The following is a 20,446-nucleotide window of genomic DNA, read 5'->3' as shown; positions in this document are numbered from 1 at the left end:
TGTGTGCAATTTTCGTTTCTGGATCTTAGAGAGCGTCTAAAGTAGTCATTTTCCTGGAAGATTAGTAAATGGGAGAATATTCTTATTTCTCAACTGAGTGTGCCCCTCGTGGTTTTCTGGGGGCAACCCAAAGTGGAAAAGTGTGACTTGGTGGTTTTCCCTTTCTCCCGTAAATTTCTCATGTGTATTCTGTAATCGACGAAATCTGCCCACCTTGACCCCCTGAGAGACGGTAAGAGGGTCACCCTGGTGCAATGGTTTAACTTCTGGCTCTAAGGAGTGTTTTTATGTTGTGATTTCATAGTTTACTCTAGAATGGCAGTGGCCAAAAGTGTGCTCTTAGGAACAGCCTCCTACTCAAGCACCAGTCCTGAATTTCCAAAAGGCAAGCAGACATGGTCAATTGACTGTGCCAATGTCACTTTACATTCAGGAGACCTCAGACTCACTCTTTATCTTCCCACCTAAACCAGTTTTCCCTCCCAACCTGCTCATTTCACTGTGGCCCGCCAAGCCCTTGGCCATCCAGGTGTGACAATCCAGCGTGGTCACTGATTCTTCCAGTTCCTCCACCTTCTATCTCCATTCTTCCCCCTCTTTGTCATCACTACTTTCAGGATAGACCAAGGGAAATGCTACAATCCTTTACTGTCACCCTATTTCCAGTTCTCCCTTCACACCATCCAATATAGGAGGTTATGTTCAAGGACCATGCAACTTAACTATAGTTAAAAAGACTCGTGCAGGGGAATTATTTCCATCCTAGATCCCATCACTATATATATTTTATCCCTTAAAATATCCCTCAAATTTTGTTATATAATGCTTTAAATGCTTTCATAAATAATTTTTTGTCTAACCATTAATAGCTTAATGTCAATTCTGAGTTTGAGGAAAAATGGTGGGGACATGGGGCCTTGCTCCTGGGTGGAAAATGGTAGGTGGGGATTGGGGGCTGGAAATCCTTTCCCATACCCAGGAGGCCAGCTGCAAATAGAGGTTCAGGTCCAGCTCTTGCCTCGAAACTATAAAGAAAGACAAAAGTGTCACCCATTCCACTACAAATCTGTGTCGAGACTCACAGAACAGTATGTCTCCCCCCTTCTCCCAGCCAAAGAAGCTGTGTAACTTACCAATGACGTAAGCAGACACAAAAAATGAGTGAGCAGGTGTCCTGTGGACCTCCTGTGATTGCAGCCAGTGTTAGTTAATTTAACCTTCACTATGTGCCAGGCAGTGTGCTAAATGCTTTACACCTTATAACTCACTAAATCTTCACAACAAACCAAGTATGACAGGTACTGTTATTATTCCCACCTTATGAATGAGAAAACTAGGAGTTGGAAAGGGTGACTCATTTCCCAAAGGTCACGTAACTAGATGGTGGCAGAGCTGGATTTGGAGCAAATGTTAATGGACTATGCAGCCCACCCTGTTAACGAGGCCACTGCATTATTCCCTGGGCAAGCCTGGAAGCTAACAAAACGAAGCCCGGGCTAAGTGCTGGCTAGTGCATAAATGAATATATTAATATGTTGTTTTAACATTCGTATATTATAGTAACATATTACTTATTAATATTCCACCCACTATCTCTGGCTTTCTTGGTTCCTTGCTTATTGCTCTCAGTTTCCACATCGGAAGCATGGGGAGAGAAAATTCCTGAAGGGCCAGGAGTGGTGGCTGTGGGTTTGCACGGAGCCTTCGAGCTGCAAGATCGATAGTTTAATTGCTGTGAAACACACGGGCCTTGGCGATGCCGCATAAATAATTGCAATAACTGTGGCCAGTGACGGAGAGGATAGTTTTCCAATATCTTATTTTAAAATGCATTTCTCTACAATTAACTCCGCATGCTTCTGGCAGAATGAGTATCCCATACAGGCTCATAATATAATTTTTTTTTTCCTTTAAGGCACTTCAGCTCTGGCTGCCTCCCTCCTTTACTAAGCACTCGCTCAGTGGGATCAAGGGTCACCCATCTGATGCGAGGAGAGTGTCTTTAGGCCCCTCAACTGGTGATGGGGCAGCTTAAAACCCAGGCTCTGTGGTTTTCCTGGGTACAAGGGTGCTCAAAAGAGTCTTTGTGATACCACAGCCCAACTCCCCCCTGCCCCGGGGCCCTTGGCTTTCTGCATCTGTGCATTCCAGCTCTGTCTGGTGATGTCATCCCCCGGACAGGGACCCTCTTCTCAGCTCCAGAATTCTATGCCCGGGAAAGGCCGTTCCCCACAGCATCTTTGGGAACAGATTTTCTGACTGTAAACCATTCACATGCCTCACCCCAGGCCTCATGAATTCCTGGGTTCTCATTTGTAATAGTTCCAAGTGTTTCTTTCTCAGAGTAGCTGCTGCTAATAGAAAGCAAAATGTGGGCAGTAGCTGGCAAGGGGCATGTGCTGGGAGGAGGAGAAAAAGAAATTAAGTTAAACTTGGTGAGGAACTGATTACAGATTTGGGAGATCGCACTAAGTAAATCCCACTTTTCGAAGAATCGCTGGTAATGATTTGTTACATGATGAGCAACATATCACTATGGCAGACAACAATGCCTTCTTTCCTGTGTGTTGCTACTAAGTACAGGTTTGAAGCCAGAAAAATTATACTCCAATCTGGGACTCCACTTACCAACTTTGCAATTTTGGGTAAGATGAATAAGACATGAGCCCTGCACTCCAGAAGCACACGGGCAAGTGGAGAGGTGAGCGAGCCCATATTGAGCCCTGTTGTGATGCATAATAAGTGTGATGATCGATGTGTGGATGACAGGCTATTGGAGGACCAGATGGGGCATCTAATCTACACTGGACGATGGGGAGAATTCTCAGAGACAGTGATGCCTGAGTCGAGTCTTGAGGAAACATTGCATGCATCCCACACTTACTTATAAACTTCATTTTGGCCACACAAAACCATCCTAGGCAGTCCAGGAATTAGGGCTGCTTTGACAACCTGGTATAGACCTCAAGTGAGCAAGGGTGCTTCCTGGGAAAACCTGAATCTTTGCCTGTTTCCGGTCCTTGCAAGTCCTTTAGCATTCCACAGCAGCCTGGGCCACCCAGCCAGAAGGCAGGTGGCGCCACTTCGACTGATGAGTTTCCCAAGAGGAGAGGGCACAGCTGAGCATTTACAGAGGTAAGGACCAAGGGTTGATGGGGCTACCCACCCTTGTTTAGGGAGTTGTGTTCTCCTCCTTCTGGGAAGCCTGCACCTCAGTCCTTTGCACTAATGGTCTGCTCTTTGCTCTTGCACACACACACACACACGTGCGTGTGCACACACACACACACACACACACACACACAGTTGTCCCTGGACGGCAGCCTCAGGGCCCTATGCTGATGGCCTAGCAGCTTGATGAGGCTGCAGGGAAAGACCCAGAGCAGAGCTCATCAGAGAGAGCAGATGTCGAGGTAACTCGCTCCTGTCTGATGCTCCCTGGGTTATTTGTTTATTGAGGAAATTGCCGAATGGTGCCTAGGGGCTGAGCAACTGTCCCACGGGGCTTCTGACTGACAGCTCGGAACTGTATCTGATGTGGGGAACCATACAGGGCCGGCTGCTGCTGCTGCCCCCAGCGTGAGGCTGAGGCCTGAGGGTCTTTAAGGTGAGGACATTAAGGAGAGATAAGCTTGGGGAAGAGGCCCAGAGGATGCTAGGACATGTTTTATCTTTTCCCATCCTTAATGGATCTCATGTTCATTAGTCAATTGAATATTAGTTAAGCAACTCCGGTGTTCACAATGCTACATAGGAGCCTTGTGGGGGGATCTGTGTGCTTTGTCACAGCCATTGTCATTGACATCATCAACATCATCCTGTTATCTTTATCTTCCCACTGAGCACAACTACACACCAACTAACCACAACCAAAAGTAGCAAGTATTGATCACTTTCTATAGGAAAGGCACTTTCAATAATCCACTTGATGAGATCCTCACAATAACCACATGCTCAAAATTCTTAGCCCCATATTTCTGCAGAGGATAACAAACAAATCTTTAAAATTCTGCCTGAGTTGGCAATGGCAGAATCAGGATATTAGTTTGGCTGGCCACACAGCCCTGTGCTTAAAACGCTGTGTTGCGGTCTGCCCGCAAGATGCCGACACGCTCACAGCTGAAACAAATGAGAGGGAAGCACGATAGGCTTCTATGCAAGCCAGGGCTGGGGATGGCTTTATGTGGCTGCACATGTGGCTGCAAGTGAATGCAACACAAGGAGCCAGGCCAAGTGGAGCAGGTAATATGGAGAAAGCCGTTTGGAAGAATGTCCTGAACCAGATCCAGAGGGACCAGTGGGCATGGATTGGTTTAAAGGAAACTGAAGGAGAGGGAAGAGGTGGGGGAAATGGAATGAATGGGACTTTGAGCGAGGAATCAAGCCGAGTCCTGGAGGAAGCAGGAAAGCAGCTGGCCTGGCAGGACAGGCAGGGCTGTGTGGAGGTGCACTGGAGCATGGCACCTGCAAGTACTTTGGGGAGCCCACAGAGGGTGCTTTCACCCAGTCCCAATGGCCAGTGGATGTTGGGATGATGAGTACGAAGATGAGGTGGTCTCCTGCATAGGGAGGGGCTGAGATGAAGGCTTGGGGGTGGAGAGTTTGGCTGTGCTGGGGGGGTCCATTCTAGGGTGATGGTGAAATATGTAAAGAATGGTCTGGAGGTGGAGATGATGGTAGTGGGGATGAGAAATAGCTAGGAGTTCACAATCATGATCCCAAGAGGCAATGAGAGTTTGGACTTAGGAATTGGAGGAATAGGGGCACATAAATATTGGTAAAATCTGGGGTGTGAAGGAATCTGGAGAGGCAAGGTCGATTCTGAGACTGGGAGGAAAACTGGACAGGGCCCGCTTGCCTCATCCAGTCCATACTTAGTTATCAAGTCTTTCATCTGACCGGACTCTGTCTAGACGTGTCCTTCCTTTAAGTGAAGAACTGACCATTCAGGACTCCTGGAAATACTGCAGCCACTTATCCAAGAGTCAATATATTTCTGGTCTTCTCTTTTCTTCTGTTTTCTTCAGGCCTTCCAGCTGGACATGGTTCTCTCCTCGTTCCGATGCAGCTGTGTTAAGCAGCTGCTGAATCTTATTCTAGAGGAGGCTAGGTTTCCAACAGGAGAGAAGTGCGGACTGCATCTCAGATCCCTGCGTTCAAAATACACCCCTGTTCAAGGTGCTGACCGTGTTTTTCAGATGATTCATGATCACAACCGTTGTGTAGGTTATGGAAGAGCAGGAACAGACTCCCATTTGCCATTTGGTTGGGAGAATGTGATGGGAGGGCGGGGAGAAGCATGGCTTGAAAAAGTTGTAGAATGAGGCCTTAGGGAGAGTATGGATGAGAAGCCAGGGGTCCTGGTTCCAGATTGGGAACTGTCCTGATGTCGCATGGAGCCACTGCTTCACCTTCAGGAAACTGTTCTTGCTTCTTCGCAGTGTTCTGTCAGCCCTGACTCTGCACTCTTGGTTCTTGCTGGGCCATAAAAGCTGCCGCTCTTCTTGGTAAGGTCAGGCTGTGGGACTCCACTTCCTCTCCTGTGGCTTGGTCAAACCATAGGTAAGAAGCTGGTTTTAGCTTTCTTCTTAAAGTCACCAGCCTTCTGAATTACTCGCTGGTTAAACCATGGGATTGAGCCTGTTTCTAAATAATTTGCATTTGAAACCAGGGAGTTACTGGATAGTTCCTCCAGCTTCAGTGCAGAAGTGTGAAGACCTCTGCATCCAGATTGGACAAAGGCCAACCTGAACAATGCATCTACAGGCTCGGATTCTTCTACGCCTAGTCCTCAGCCCTCTGCCCCAGCATGTCCCCTTTTCTAGTCTGCTTTAAGACAGCCTAGAGTTGAGTACTGGCTCCTCTTCTTTTCCCCAACCCTTAGGTGATCTAGTCAGATTTGGGGAATCCAATCAGTAGACCACTTCTTTTAACCTCTCTTTCTATAGAACATAGAGTTGCTGCTTTCACTGACATTAATGGAGGGCAAGGAGACTGTTTCATTTGAATTGACTCTATTGTAATAATTCCTAACGTTTATTGAAACTTAACTATTGTCCCTTCACTCTATTAAGCATTTTACATTCTTGGACATTATCATATTCACAACTACCCTATGAAGGATTGCTATCTCTGCTTTTCATATAAGGAAAGTGAGACTCTGAGATGTTTGATAGATAGTCTAAGCCACAGAGTTCTTGAGTGGCCGTGTTGGAATTCAGTCCCAGCCTCTTCCCAAAGGCTCAGCCACTCTCTCTTATGCCTGGGTGCCCCAATTCAGGAGGCAGAGGACTCTGGTATTTTGTAAAGTGGGTGAGAGTGGTCCATCTGCCAAGTGCCAAAATGAGCAAAACTGTGTCAAGTACATGGTGGGGTACCTGGCACATGGGTAGGTGATCCACAATCTATTCATATGTCCTTGTTTTTCCAGGAGTGTTTGTCCAGGCTCCTTTGTAGCCAGTGGCACATAGGAAATGGTCAACTAAGGCTACTCAAATAAATGGTAGTTCTAAGATCATAAGATGCATGGTCGACTGAGGTTCCAAACCAGTTCCTTTAATGATCTAATGCATAGCATGAATCTCTTTGGAAATGTGCATTGGATGAGCCTGTTTCTAAATATTTTGCATTTGAAATAAGCTGGCTTTCTGGCACTTTCTTTGTATAAACCATATTTACTTTCTTTTATTTCTTCATCATCTTTTTCTCCTACAATTTTATGTGGTTCATTATGTTACCAACCAAACAGGCAAGGGAGGGATAGAGGCCATGCTCCCTAACACCCCTGATTTGAACAAGGCAGGGCAAGATGTCCTTATGTCCATGTGCAAAATCATCATTTGGTTCTGTGTTTGTGTTAATGGGAAGCCCACATGCAGAGGGGTCCATTGTCCCCACAGTGTCGGGGACACTGTGTGGGATTCATGCACACAAAGTGCCTGTCTTATTAATTACTGTTAATCTTCCTGCAGTTCCCTTTGCATCTTCTTTCTCCTGGTTGGAATCAGGAAATCAAAGCAAAGTACTTTCATTGTGCTATTCCGGGGTGGCTTAAGCTGCTTAAACATGGAAGTGGAGTCTTTGCTCACATTCCAAGCTCTGGGACTCAGGGCAGGGGAGGCATGTCATAGAATCCATTCACCTACTGAGACAAGGCACCACCTGCCAGCTTGAAGGTATTTATTCCAATCCTGCTGCTGAATCTCCCAATGAATACATCCCTGTTTGGTCCCCTCAAGTTAAAATAAATATCTGGTACCATGAGAATGAATTTGAAAAGTTGACGAGTACACTGAGTACTTTGAGTGTTTGCATGCATTCATTTGTTCAATAAATATTTATTGAGCACTTACTATGTACCATGGTTCAAGGGTTTGGGTTACATCAGTGAACTAAAGTGATGAAGACGTCTACTCTTGTGGAGCCCATATTTTAGCAGAAACATAATAAAAAATCATAATAAATGAGCAAAGTATATAGTATGTTAGAAGGTGACAAGTGTGATGGAAAAAAGAAAAAGTAGATCAGGGAAAGGGGTGGAAGAGGTATGATTTTAAAAATAAAAGCACTGGGGAAAATTCATGGTGACATTATAGTAAATTTGTATTCTCAAAGGTCCTTGGTTGGGGGTTACAGGAATGTCGATGATAAGTAAGTGCATGGCGCATGATGGAACTGCCCTTGGGGAGAGAAATAGACTTGCAGTCCTTCCGAGTCTGATAGGAACTTAGAGGTCATCCAGCCCGCCATCATGCAAACCAGACAACTCTTCCACAGGGATATGGAGAGAGTGAAGGAACCCCTCCTCCTAGGTTGTTGAACCCCACAATCAGCCACTTGCCAAGACACAAACTCAGATCTCATCTGTGTCTGTTTCTGCCGTCCTGCTGGTCCACCACACACTACATCCTTCTCAGTTCCCCCACGTCCTATTGAGAATTGAATCACCCACCCCCATCACCTTGTCATAGAATTATAAAGGATAAGTTCTAGGGGGTGCAATTAAGCTGAGACTTTTCCACATCTTCAGAGAGAGAGAGAGAGCATGTGCGTACACGTATGTGTGCAAACTTGTGTCTGTGAGCGTGGATGTGTGTCTAATGGCTCCAACTACAGAAACTCGGGCCCAAGCTATCTTCTCAGATCATTCATTCATTCATTCATTCAATAAATGAGCCCTTACTATGTGTTAGGTGCTGGTTCTCTGTGGCATGTTAATTCTTCCTTTAACCTGCTTCTTCAGCCTGTGTGACAAGGTCTGGAGTGACAGTGACTGGGGCTATGCCAGCTGGAGCCTTTGGGGATAAACTGAATAAACCAAAATTAAGATCAAAGCAGGATATTATTTTTTGTCCTTCTTGAGATATATAGTAACCCTGAAGCTGTGCCAGAAAAACAGGTCCTGGGCACACCTTTCCCCATAAAGGCTCCTCAGTGGGAGACAGGTCGAGACCAGAATCCAGGACACCTTAGAGTGACACAGTCATGGGCTCAGGTTCTGAGGGGAGGAGCTGAGGAAGAGAGCTGAATCCCTTGTTTCCCCCCTTGGTCACCTCACCTACCTCCTCCTGGCGGCATTCCTGTCACCCTACAAAGGTTGCCCACGGGCAAACGGACTCATTTGCTTTTACTTGCTCAGGAGTTCCTTCCAATTCTGGCCACCTCCAAGGGCCTCCCTCCCACGCCCGGGCCCCACCCCCACCGGATGAGAGCAGTGCCTTTCCCCAGGCCCTGCCACCCCTAACTCTGTCATGAAGCCAGACCATCCTCCCGGCCCAGGCCACCGGGTGGTCTCACACACGGCCTCTGCGTCTGAGGTTTGAGCATCTCAGTGAATTTCAGAGTGGCCCTGGAACATTTGCCTCTGAGTTCAATCTGCTTTAGCCTTCTTTCTCCAGTTCTGACTCCCTTTCTGTGCCTGCCAGATAAGACCCCACCCTCACCTCATTATTCCAGGCCCAACAGGTGTAGATCTTGACAAGGAAGTTTGAAGAGGATGCGACAGGAGGGAGTCAAGGTAGGGCCTGCATCTTTAAAGATTAATAGCAGTGTTTGCTCATTAGGAAGATTATTCCAAGCAGAGCAGCAGCCAGAACGCTCGAGTGCAAGCATCTGCCTGCTACTGGGAGACGATATTTATTGTTCAATCCTTCAATGGATGTAAATAAACAGCCTGGCCCAGATAATGTTCAAATAAACAAACAAGCAGCTGCCAGGAGCTCCCTGGATGACTGACCTTTACCGAGGCCATCCTGCTGATGTTTTAATAGCAGTCTGCTGGCAGAGCAGACACTCACCGTGCCAGGGATGGAGATAGGTGGCAGTGCGGACTGGTGGATGGGCAGAGAGTCAGAAGTGCTGCAGGGAAAGGGGTGGCGCTGCCCAGGAAGGTCCTGGGCTGGGGAATGAGTGTCTGGAGTGAGTAGGCAGGGTGGAGATGCGTGGGCTCCCAGAGACTGTGTGTGTGTGTGTGTGTGTGTGTGTGTGTGTGTGTGTGTGTGTGTGTGTGTGTGTGTGTGTGTGTGCGTGCACGTGCGCTCTGGCATGTGTGCTTGTATCTGTTAAGCCACAGGTAGGGATTGGCGGTGTAAATGCTAATTCCTTGCATGATAAAGGCAAGACTGGCACTCGGTCATTATGTCCTAGAGTGAGCTTGCCAGTTGGTAAATATTGAAATCCTTCCACGTCATTAGTGAGTGGCTCCTACTCCCAGGCTCCTGAGTGAGTGCCCCCCACCATCTAGGTGCCCCCCACACCCCTTCTCTCCCATCAGTATCGCCAGGTACAGCTGGGATGCTCTAAGGTCTTACTCCTGCAGTGACTCTTCTGACCGGCTTGGTCAGCGCTTAGTAGCAGTTATTAATATTTTTACTATCACCCACCTCCTGAGCAGGGGAGGGTGCCCAGAGAGCCTATGGCCTGAGTTTGGAAAGAGAAGGCATGGGGGCATCAAATGATCCTGCCAGGGGCAGGACTGGCTTGGAACTGGGCCTATCCTGCTGAGCATTCTGAGCTAATGGGGTTGGTGGGGACCGTACAACCCGTGAGTTCCAAAAAAGTAAGGTCAGTGTGACACATGGCTTTATGCCATAGATCGAAGTTCCCTGGGAGACAGAATTGCATTGGGGTGGGAGCAGGGATGACATCTCAATGAAAGACAAGACCAGGAGGATAGTTATAAAGGCAAATCATGAGCAAGCTTGCTTGGCGAGTATAGAGTCAGAACCGAGCTGTCTGATGGTGTAGCCACTGGCCACCTGTGGCTACAGAGCATCTGAAATGTGACTGGCTCAAATTGAGACGTGCTGTCACCGTAAAATACGCACTGGATTTCAAAGACTTTGTATGGAAAAAAGAATGTAAAATATCTCATTGATGAATTTTTTAAACTATACACATATGGAAGTGATATCTTGGACATTTTGGGTTAAATAAAATGTATTATTAAAATTAATTTATTAGGGTTTTGTTGGGTTTTTTTTGTTTTTTTTTTTACTATTTTTCTTTTTATGTGGCTACTACTGGGAAATTTTAATTACATTCATGACTCACATTCGTGGCTCACATTGTATTTCTATGCTCCAGGATTGGTCAGGAACATTTCTTTGGGGCTGGGGTAAAGACTGAAGGGATACCCATGCCAGCCCCACAGAGAACGCACCCCATTCTCTCTTTCTCCTTAGGATAGCTGCATATAAGTGACCAACATTTTCCCTCTGACATCCTTTTCCTTTATGTTTTCACTCTACATCCCTCTCAGTATGTTATGTCTTTACATCTGTTAATGCCACTAATTTTACTACTATCAGATTAAACTCCCTACTGACTTCAGAGATTTTGTCTGTTAAGGTGGTTTGGAGAAATCTGGTATTACTCATTATGCATTCGATCAGGCAAACTCTCCTAGATGGTGAGTGTGTGTTTTGAAAAAACTAAGTTCTTTAGTTATATGGAATATCCAAGCTGCTTTCCCACATGTCTCTCTTGGAGCTGAGCTGATAGCCTGGTTACACTCTAGTCAGTCTTCCAAGACTCCAGAAATAATAAAGGTAGGTCCTTTGAACGCCCCTCTGCTGTAATGTTCACCACTCAGCATTATTTGTGTGAAATCAGAGCTCTTCAAGACAGGCCCCATTGAGAACAGAGCTGAGACTCATTCACCTTTCTTCTCCGGAAGCCAGTACTGAGCCTAGAACACAATGGGCATTCAGTAAATGCATGGCAGGTGATTAATGAATATGTGTTGAGTTACTCTGTTGAGGGTCATGCAGGGTTAGGTTGTGGTTTCCTCCTTGGTCAGCCTCAGTGAATAACAAAATCTACCAAAACCCAAAATTTACATTAGAGACCCATTAGTGGTCTCTTTAAATTTTCTACCTTTAAAAAAATCAATTTCTATTTTTCCCCTTTCTCATTGCTTAGGGTACTGTGGTCCACAAGTCTCTTCCGTATTGTATGCAAAAACAAATCTTATTTGTTCTAAGCTCTTACCTCACGGCTTTGGAGTGGCCCCAGGCTTGATTGAACCACAGTCACTGGTCAATGCATGTAGAGATTGTGCATTTCATCTCCTTTCATCTCAAATATTTCTTTGTGGCATGGGGCATCCTTCCAAGGCTATCTTTGAGTTGTTTGCATCTACCCTGCGGCCAGATTACGTTTCTACCTTATGAAGGGTAAACTAAACATGATATTCTTTGTTCACGTGAACTGGCCAGGATAAATGCCTTTTGTTTGTTTTTCCCTGAAATTCCATTTGAATTCTTCCTAACATCTTGTAGTCTTTGATGGATGCCTTGGAGTTTGTGGAGCAGTAAATGGTGACTCAGAGCTCTTCTTCCTTGATTGTATCTTTTATCTTCATCATATCTAGCAGCTCTGAGTCCATCATCTTATTAGTAGAACATGCATTATTTTTCCCAGAATAATTAGTCACTTATTCAGTAACTGTTGGACATCTACTGTGTCTTGTGTCCTGTGCCAAGCAGTAAGGATAGAGTACTGAATAAGACAGGTAAGGTCTCTGTCCTCAAAAGACTCACAGTCCCAGGTATGCTTACCATGGGTCAGTTTTCTCTCTTCCATCGCTCCAGTTTGGCTTCTTGCCATCCCAACGAGCTTAGGGTCATTTACAGATTTTCCTGCTCCTTCCTCTAGACCTTTTATAAAAGATATTAAATAAGACTAGTCATAACACTCATGCTTGGGGAATCTCCCAGTTCCATGTTTTCACTCAGAATATTTCTTTTTCTGTCTCTAAGCCAGTTCTCTCTCCATGACCAAACTGCCTGAAGTCCCTTGGAGACTCATTATTTTTAAATACCTTTTGATGTTGAACCTTGTCAAAGGCTTCTGGAAAATCTAAATAGTTATGAAGCAAGCACTGAAGTAGGAATCGGGAGACCTGGGTTCTAGCTGATCTTAACTAGTTAACTCATTGGTTTATCATTGAACTTTCGACAAGTCAAATAACAGCTCCATCTCAGTTTCTTCATGACTAAAATGAGAATTATAATGCTGGAATTCAACATCATAAAAATTTTACAACCAGCAGATGAAACAATGTTATTTAAGAATGCTTTGCCAGCTATAAAGCAGAAATATAAGGGATCGTTATTTTGAAAATTTATGACAGCATTTTCTTCATACTTATGCACATCTCTCTCCCGGAAGAACTGTAGTAGACTCGTCATGGTTCTTCCCACACCTCCAGGGTGATATTTGCTTACTATTAGCTGTCTTGACTCCTTGAAGGGATGCAGGCTCATGTGGCCAACAGGATGTGGGTCAATATGAGAATATGGCGTAGTATAAACCCATAAAAGCACGAGCCCTGGAGTCAATAAGTCCTTGGTATGGACACAAGCTGTGCTGTTCACTAGCATATGTCCTTGAACTAATTTCTTAACCTCACTTGTGCCTCACCTCTAAGGGGGAAGAAGATTAAGCCTTACTGTACTATGCCAGGAGATTTAAATGAAAAAATGAATTTTGCAAAATGCCTTATCATTGTGCCCAGCACATAGTAGCCCCTCAGTAAACAGCAGCTGTTGTTGGTATTGGCTAGGTAAGGGCCTAAGGGCAGGCCGCAGGCCTAACCCACCTAAATTTTATGATTATTCATCAAAGAGTAAGCGAATCCCACCACAAACTCCTCTTATCAGTCTTCTATAGTATAAGATTCTTCCAGCAGTAGGATAAATGAATGCTTTCTTTTCTGGTTTCTGAAACAAGGAAGGGGACAGGGGAGAGGAATGTCCTTCCCATGACATATTTCTCTCTCTGGCAGGATGCTAGCAGGTGGGGATCCAGCCTCATCCATTCTCCCTGGGCAAGGTCAGGCTTGGGAAACTTTGCTTGACTGGTGCTCCCTGGTCCATCCCTCTGTCCCTGTCCCAGGCCACCTGGCTTCATCTGGATGTCCACCTACACCCAGCATGTCAGTCTCATCCTAAAGAGCAGGGATGTGGGGGCCAAATGAGAAAGAGGACTGCTCAGGCACTGAATCCAATTTCCCCTGGGGATCAGACGAAGGAGCACTGGATGGGGCTTAGTTCCGCCAGCACTCTCTGGGGCACCTGCTCCTGCCTGCGCCTAATGTGGCTGGAGACCAGCCAGGGGGCTCAGTGTCACTCTCGTGCTACTGCTCTAGGGGCCAACACAGCTGGGGATGAATCCTGGCTGGGCTGGGGGCCAAGGCCATCACCGTGCAGTCAGACTTGGGTGATAATCTCAATTGGTTTTGCACAAACTCCCATTTTCATTCAGATTAAGAAAGGAGCTGGCCAAGGTGGACATTGGGTGGCTTGGGGATGGGCACAGAAGAAAAAGGCTTTGGGATCCTAAGCATTTTTATTTTCAAAGAAAAATGTATCTCTTTTTCTTTAATTCCTTTGCTTTTTTCCCCATAAGCTTAATGGGGAGCCAGCCAAGAGAAGTTTTAACCATTCATTTATTTATTCATTCTTTTAATAAATTTTTGTCAAACTCAAGAATTGGAGAATCAAAAACAGGAATGACTGGTAAAAATCTCTGCAACTGTGGAGACCAGCAAAAAAAAAAAAAAAAAACAATGACCTCAGCCCTTTCCTTTTAAGTGATATCAACCAAGAAGTAAATATGAAACCCTTCAAGGAACGAGACCTCTCATGTAGCTGGGATGGGAGGAAAACCATGGACTTAAAAGTCAAAACTGGATTTGAATTCTTTCCTGCATTTAATAACTCAGGCCAGTTGTTCAATGTACCCGGGTCCCATTTTCCTCATCTATTATCAGTGTGTCTCTCAGTACGTTTGATGTTGCAGAAAACCATTATTTTAACAATAAGAAAATAGCTTGAGTAACTGAAAAGACCCAACATAGGGCAGACTTTGGGGTTATTTTGATCCAGCAGCTCAGCATCCAGCAGCTTGTCATGACAGGCCAATTCTTTTCCTTCTCAGTACTTGATTTTCCATGGTTCTGCTCCCCTTCTGGTCACAAAAGGGCTGCTAACACCTCCCTGAGCTACATGTTTCTTACATACTGTTGAAAGAGAGAAGAGCTCTTCTCCTCCCCTATAATAAAACAAAAGTCCTGCTTTGCTTTGATTGCATCTACCTGAACCAGTCACTGTAGCCATAGGACCTGCCCAAAGTAGATTGACTTAGGCCCATTTGCTCTCAATCACTGAGGCGAGATAGTTTATGCCTATCAGGGACCACCGAGGAAGCAGAGTTTGGGTTCAAAGTGAGGGAGGGAAGAAAGGATGCTGGAGAGGCCATGCAAGCCATAGGGTTGAAAGGAATTCATATATATATATATATATATATGTATGGAATTATGTGCAAAGCTGTCTCCTCTAGTGCCTGGCATCTAGGAAGGCCTTACAAGTAATGCTTTAAAAAAAACCCAATTAAAATCACACACAGAAACCACAAAATGACCTGGTGTCAGAGTTCAGTGAATTCAACAATAAAGACAGGAGGCAAACTCACAGGTGACCTGATCTGATTAGTTGGCATTCACATAGTGTCCTTTCTGTAATTTAGTTCTTCTGAATAACTGATATTTTCCTTGATCTTGTGAGAAATTAAAAATTTGAAATAAGACTACATCAGCATGGTAATTTCACAGGAGGCTAGGGGTGGGGTTGCCATATGATCCTGCAAGATATATACCTGATATGTATTAGGAGGAGCTGAGAATGGGGACCCCAATGGACATCAGTAGATATTGCAATGGATGCAGGTGCTCTAAGAGTATAACAACTGAGGAATGGAAGGGGGAACTGTGGTGTGTATATACAATGGACTACTGAGCAGCCCCAAGAAGGAATGTTGTGAGGGATGCAACTAGGTGAATGAAACTTGTGGACTAACTATAATGTACAAACTCGGAGAACTGAAGTAGAGAGCATGCGTAATGAAGTTGGGACCTGTTGCAAAAGGTCCTAGATTGTAAGCTCTTACAGTAGTCACATATATTCAGAAGTTGTAGTTGTTATTTCTAAATTTTGATATACTAAGTCATGTGAATATAATCTGGTTGTTCCTTAAAACTTTGGGTATGTATGTAACCTGAGACTCTGAGTTAGAGCTCTGAAGCTATGAAAGACAGCACTACCCCATACAGGAACTGTTTAAAAAGTTGAAAGAGTGATCAGACCTCAATTAGAGGTATGAATGAAGCTGATTTGGATAAGACTAAGGTAAATCAGAATACTGGGTAAAGGATGATGTGGTCCATGTTTTAAATCTTCAACTTCTGTGTGAGACCAAAGGAAGGAATGTTTCTTTGGTGCAAAATTTATATTTTGGGTAGTGCATTATCTAATTTAACTTGTATAATCAGTTTATTTGAACACAATGATTACATGGAATCTTGATAGGGCACGAGATCCTGTTGGTTTGTACACGTTAGTGTAATGCCCCAGATATATTCCAGAGTAATTTGGGCAGAAAATAAAAAAGTATTTGCAAAATCCCCTTGGGGGACTGGGAAGAAAGCAGGAAATATGCAACTTGCCCATCTGGGGAATTCCTGATAATTTCACAAGCATTGGGGACAACCAATTCAATAGACTGAGCCCTTGATCTGGGGGTTCACTCCTGTGAAACTTATTCCTGCAAAGGAGAAGCTGAGCCTACTTATAATTATGCCTAAGAGTCACCCTCAGAAAACCTCTTTTGCTGCTCACATGTGATCTCTCTCTCCTCCCTAGGAGATGTCCCTCCTTTCTATGGGACATGACTCCCAGGGATGTAAATCTCCCTGGCAATGTGGGATAGAAATCCCATGATGAGTCGGGACCCAGCATCAAGGGATTGAGGAAGCCTTCTTGTCCAAAAGGGGGAAGAGAAAAATGAGGCAAAATAAAGTTTCAGTGGCTGAGAGATTTCAAATAGAGTCAAGAGATTATCCTGGAGGTTATTCTTATGCATTATATAGATATCCCTTTTTAGTTTATCCTATATTGGAGTGGCTGGAAGGAAGTTCCTGAAACTGTTGAGCTGTGTTCTAGTAGCCTTGATTCTTGAAGATGATTATATAACCGTATAATTTTTGCAGTGTGACTTCGTGATTGTGAAAACCTTGTGTCTGATGCTCCTTTTATCCAGGGTATGGACAGATGAGTAAAAAAAAAATAAGGCAAATAAATAAATAAATAATAAGGGATATAAAAGGTAAAAAGAAATTGGGTATCTGGAAATACTAATGGTCAATGAGAGGGAGGGGTAAGGGGTATGGGATGTATGATTTTTTTTCTTTTTCTTTTTATTTCTTTTTCTGGAATGATGCAAATGTTCTAAAAATGATCATGGTGATGAATGCATAACTATGTGATGATATCGTGAACCATTGATTGTATAGCATGTCTGGACTGTATGTGTGTGAAGATTTCTGAATAAAATATTAAAAAAAAATAAAACTACATAATGAGAATGGTTGGAATATATATATAAATATTTTAAGTTTTGTTCTTGAACTCTATAAAGCCGCTTTGTGGATACCTGGCAGGGACTTGTCCTAACGGCATCTAATCAAGTTTGGTAATCCCCTAGCTATTGCTTATCCCTGTCCGCGTCTAGCGTTCTCCTCACCCTTCCATACTCTCTAATATTTGGTTCCTACTTTGGGGTCAACTCCGTGAGCACTGAGCAGTGGTTGTGATGGAGACATGTGTTCAGACATATGATGATTCCTGGGACCTGGGTAAACAATCCAAAGGCCAGATAAGCATCATGCAGGGTTGGGAAGTGCCTGTCTTTTCTAGATTTATCCTCAGTCTTGGGAAACTGTGGGTACAAGTCTTTTCCAGTTTTCTCCATATTGTCTAAACAGTTCTAAAAAGGGCCTGTGGATGACCCGGGACTGATCTACTCTGCTGAGTGTTCTAGGAAGTTTGAGGGTGGTTCATGCCTGAAGCACATTTTCTTATAATGCCCACATCCCCTTCTCAGGAGACATTAATAGAACATCCAGGGGCTTCCAGGATCGTTGCAGGTGAGGGTGGAGAGGGGTTCTGTTGACATGGGAAGATTCTTCCTTTCCAGCCCATCCTCTACCAGCCCCAGACTCCTAGTAAAGGCAGTGGAAAGGACCTTTGAAGAGGGGGGCTAGGGGTATCATGCAGGCCTGCTCTCTTCACTCAGAGCTTACTTCTTGGTCCTAAAGCTTGGCTGGCAGTGCATAGCCAGGCTCACATGCTGCTGTTTTCAGCCTTGGCCTCTGGGGTTTTGGGGAGTGGGGAGCAGAAAGGCTCACCAGGCTGGTGAGGGCAGTCCCTACAGCCTCCCGGACAGTGGCCAGCTCCCCCAGGGCAGAGTCCTTGACCTGTCCTGCAGCCTTGCTGTCAGCTCAGGTGAGAAGCACATCCAGTGACATTATCCCGACAGGAGGCAGTTCCTGTCCTCCAGAAGCTTCCCTGTTCTGTTCAAGGGGTCTTGCTTTGGACCACTCACTGGTGGGGCTGGGAGTGTGGCAGTGCAGAGCAGGGCTAAAGGGAGGTGTTTTTATCAGGGCCTCCCAGCCCACATCACACATGTGTTTTCTGAGTTCAGCTTGCTCAGTGCTACCGTGATCATGCCTAAGATGCAATATGGGAGGGAAGAACTCGGGTTAGGAGGTCCAAAGTGGGCCAAGTGGAACGCTGATCTAAGTCAAGATTGTTCTTTGTATTTGAAGTTTTTTCTTTCGCTTTACGAGTCAATTAGTTTTATGTGCAAAGCACTTTATTAGACTGCAAGAATCAATTACTATTATGCCCAACAAACTGGGCTTGTTTACAAATGATCTACATTCCAAGATTTTTACCAATAAGCCTGTATTAACAATTTTAAAAAATCTGGTTTCAGTAGTCAAAAAGAGACCGCTTGGTGTAAAACTTCTGGGGTTGGCTCCCTGCCTGTTTCCCTCTAAGTTACAGCAATGATAGCTGGACAGCAGTTTCGAAGAATTAATCCACATTCCTAAACTAAAATAGTGAGTTTTTTCCTGCTAACAAATGCTGCAAATGATATGACCTTTCTGTTACAGAATGGGGATCTGATCTGAGGCAACCTTAGTTATCCATTGTTAACCCAATCCCCAGTGACTGTCACTCCACCCCCATCCCCACCATGCCAGCCCTATCCTCTTTCCAAAGAGACATAAGCAAGGCCTCACAGACTTGATCTTGATGCATATGGGACCAGATAGTACAAGATCATATTCTTGATCCACCCAGTTTGATCTCTCCCTTCCCTCCTCATGCCATTCATTCCAACATGAAGCCCCTGGGTTTGTTCTACTCCTGTTCCTGGGGCCCTGGCCCCTGAGCACTCTGGAGGCAGAGCTCATTCTCTTGCCCTTTGCTAAATTAGAAGAGGCTCTGGGCTAAAAACCTTGACGGTGGGCAGGCAGAATCTGAACTCACATCAGCTCTTCTCTTTCTCTTCCCTGCAGATCCGAGTAGATGGGCCCAGGGGCAATGCCCTCCAGTATGAGACTGTGCAGGTGGTAGAGCCTGGCCCAGTCCTCCGGGATATGGCCTTTTCCAAGGACCACGAACAACTTTACATCATGTCAGAAAGGCAGGTAAGGCTCTTCAAGCTCTACTAGACATTTATCTTACAGCTAAGTCTAGCCTGTGGCTCCATAGAAATCTACAGGAGGCCAATTATAGAGATAATTTGATTTATTTGGCTCGGTATGGGACCTTTCAGTTATGCTGCCTAGGGACTGAGGCTGGGTGGGCTGAAACAGCAAATGAATTTTAAAATATCTGTGAGTCTAGAACAAATTCGTTAATTTCAAAATGACTGTGTGTACGGTGAGGCCCATCATTTAGTCTCACCTGAAGAAGCATCATACAGATGCCCAATTTTTGTCCAGATCTTCCTACACAAAGTACAGTCTTCTGCAAAAGTCACCTTCCTGATCCAAGGAAGTCTGCTGTAGGCAAGGACTTGCTACCAAAAGTGCCTAGTTGAGGGAGCATCCTGGATGCCAAATGGATGGAGATTCAGAAACAGGGTCTGCATGTGTGAGATGAAATGATACAATCATGTTCCCTGAGCCTTTGTGCATACCAATAACTCTTTACATGGAACCTCCAGCAAATTCCATGAGGCCTTGCCAGGAGGAATCATATCTGATCGCTGTTAGCTTACTAGTGACTATGAAGTAGCAAGGTGAGGTTTGGTTCTGGAACTCAGCTAAGAACTAAGTAAGTTCTTTGGGGGTCCTTGAGCTCAGACCAGCAGTCATGTCTGCAGAGGCAAAGGAAGAGGTTTTACCAGGGATGTTCCATATATTTAAAGATAGTTCCCAGGGTCTCCTAATTCACTGTGGAGCATTCCAGCCCACAATACATGTCCCACCACAAGTTGGGATTAGCACTGCCACATCTCTGCTCCTGTGGCCTCAGTGTAGGCTGGCCTATTCCCAAGAGCAACCCCTCCAACCTATGAATATGTATACTGGTTCTGAGCAGCAGAAGCAGCAGTCATGGGGAGCAGGAACTCTCCCCCCACTTATTCGTCTTCATTAGTGAGGCCTGAACTCCCCAGAGGACCTAGTTGACAGAGTCTGGATTGTTCCATCCTGTCCCCTCTCAGCCCAGTGGGAGAGATGAATACCACATTATGCCACCCACAGGACTTGTGCATTATGCCTTGATGGCCAGCAGCGACTCTACCCTCCCCAAGAGCTGGATGACAATCTTCTCTTGGTGTGGGACTCCCCATTCTCCTCACTTCAGCCACACTGGGACCCATTGTGGCTCCCTAGTTGAGACTACCATGGTTTGGGGATGGCGAGAGGGGAGCATTTTACCCTAGGACTGAGGACCCCTGAGATGGGGTCAGCAGCTGGGCATGCAGCTGCTCCTTTGTCTGCATTGTTTTTGCTCTTTTTAATGAGGCCCACACTCCCCACTCACTTCTTCCCTCCTAAACCCTAGAAGTTACGGGGAAGCAGCTCACC

General features: G+C 45.2%; 1 protein-coding gene across 1 annotated transcript in view; it reads left to right on the top strand.

The window, feature by feature from the left end:
- Positions 1 to 20,446, top strand: part of PLXNA4 (plexin A4) — a 464,554-nt gene that overhangs the window by 269,698 nt on the left and 174,410 nt on the right. The window contains exon 4 of the mRNA XM_077135733.1: positions 18,926 to 19,057. Within this exon, the coding sequence (XP_076991848.1) occupies positions 18,926 to 19,057 (132 nt within the window). The remainder of the gene's footprint in view (positions 1 to 18,925; positions 19,058 to 20,446) is intronic.

Source organism: Tamandua tetradactyla, chromosome 1, assembly GCF_023851605.1.
Source record: "Tamandua tetradactyla isolate mTamTet1 chromosome 1, mTamTet1.pri, whole genome shotgun sequence".
Taxonomy (NCBI): domain Eukaryota; kingdom Metazoa; phylum Chordata; class Mammalia; order Pilosa; family Myrmecophagidae; genus Tamandua; species Tamandua tetradactyla.
The sequence above is the reverse complement of the archived record's forward strand: the minus strand, read 5'-3'. Positions and strand labels throughout refer to the sequence as shown.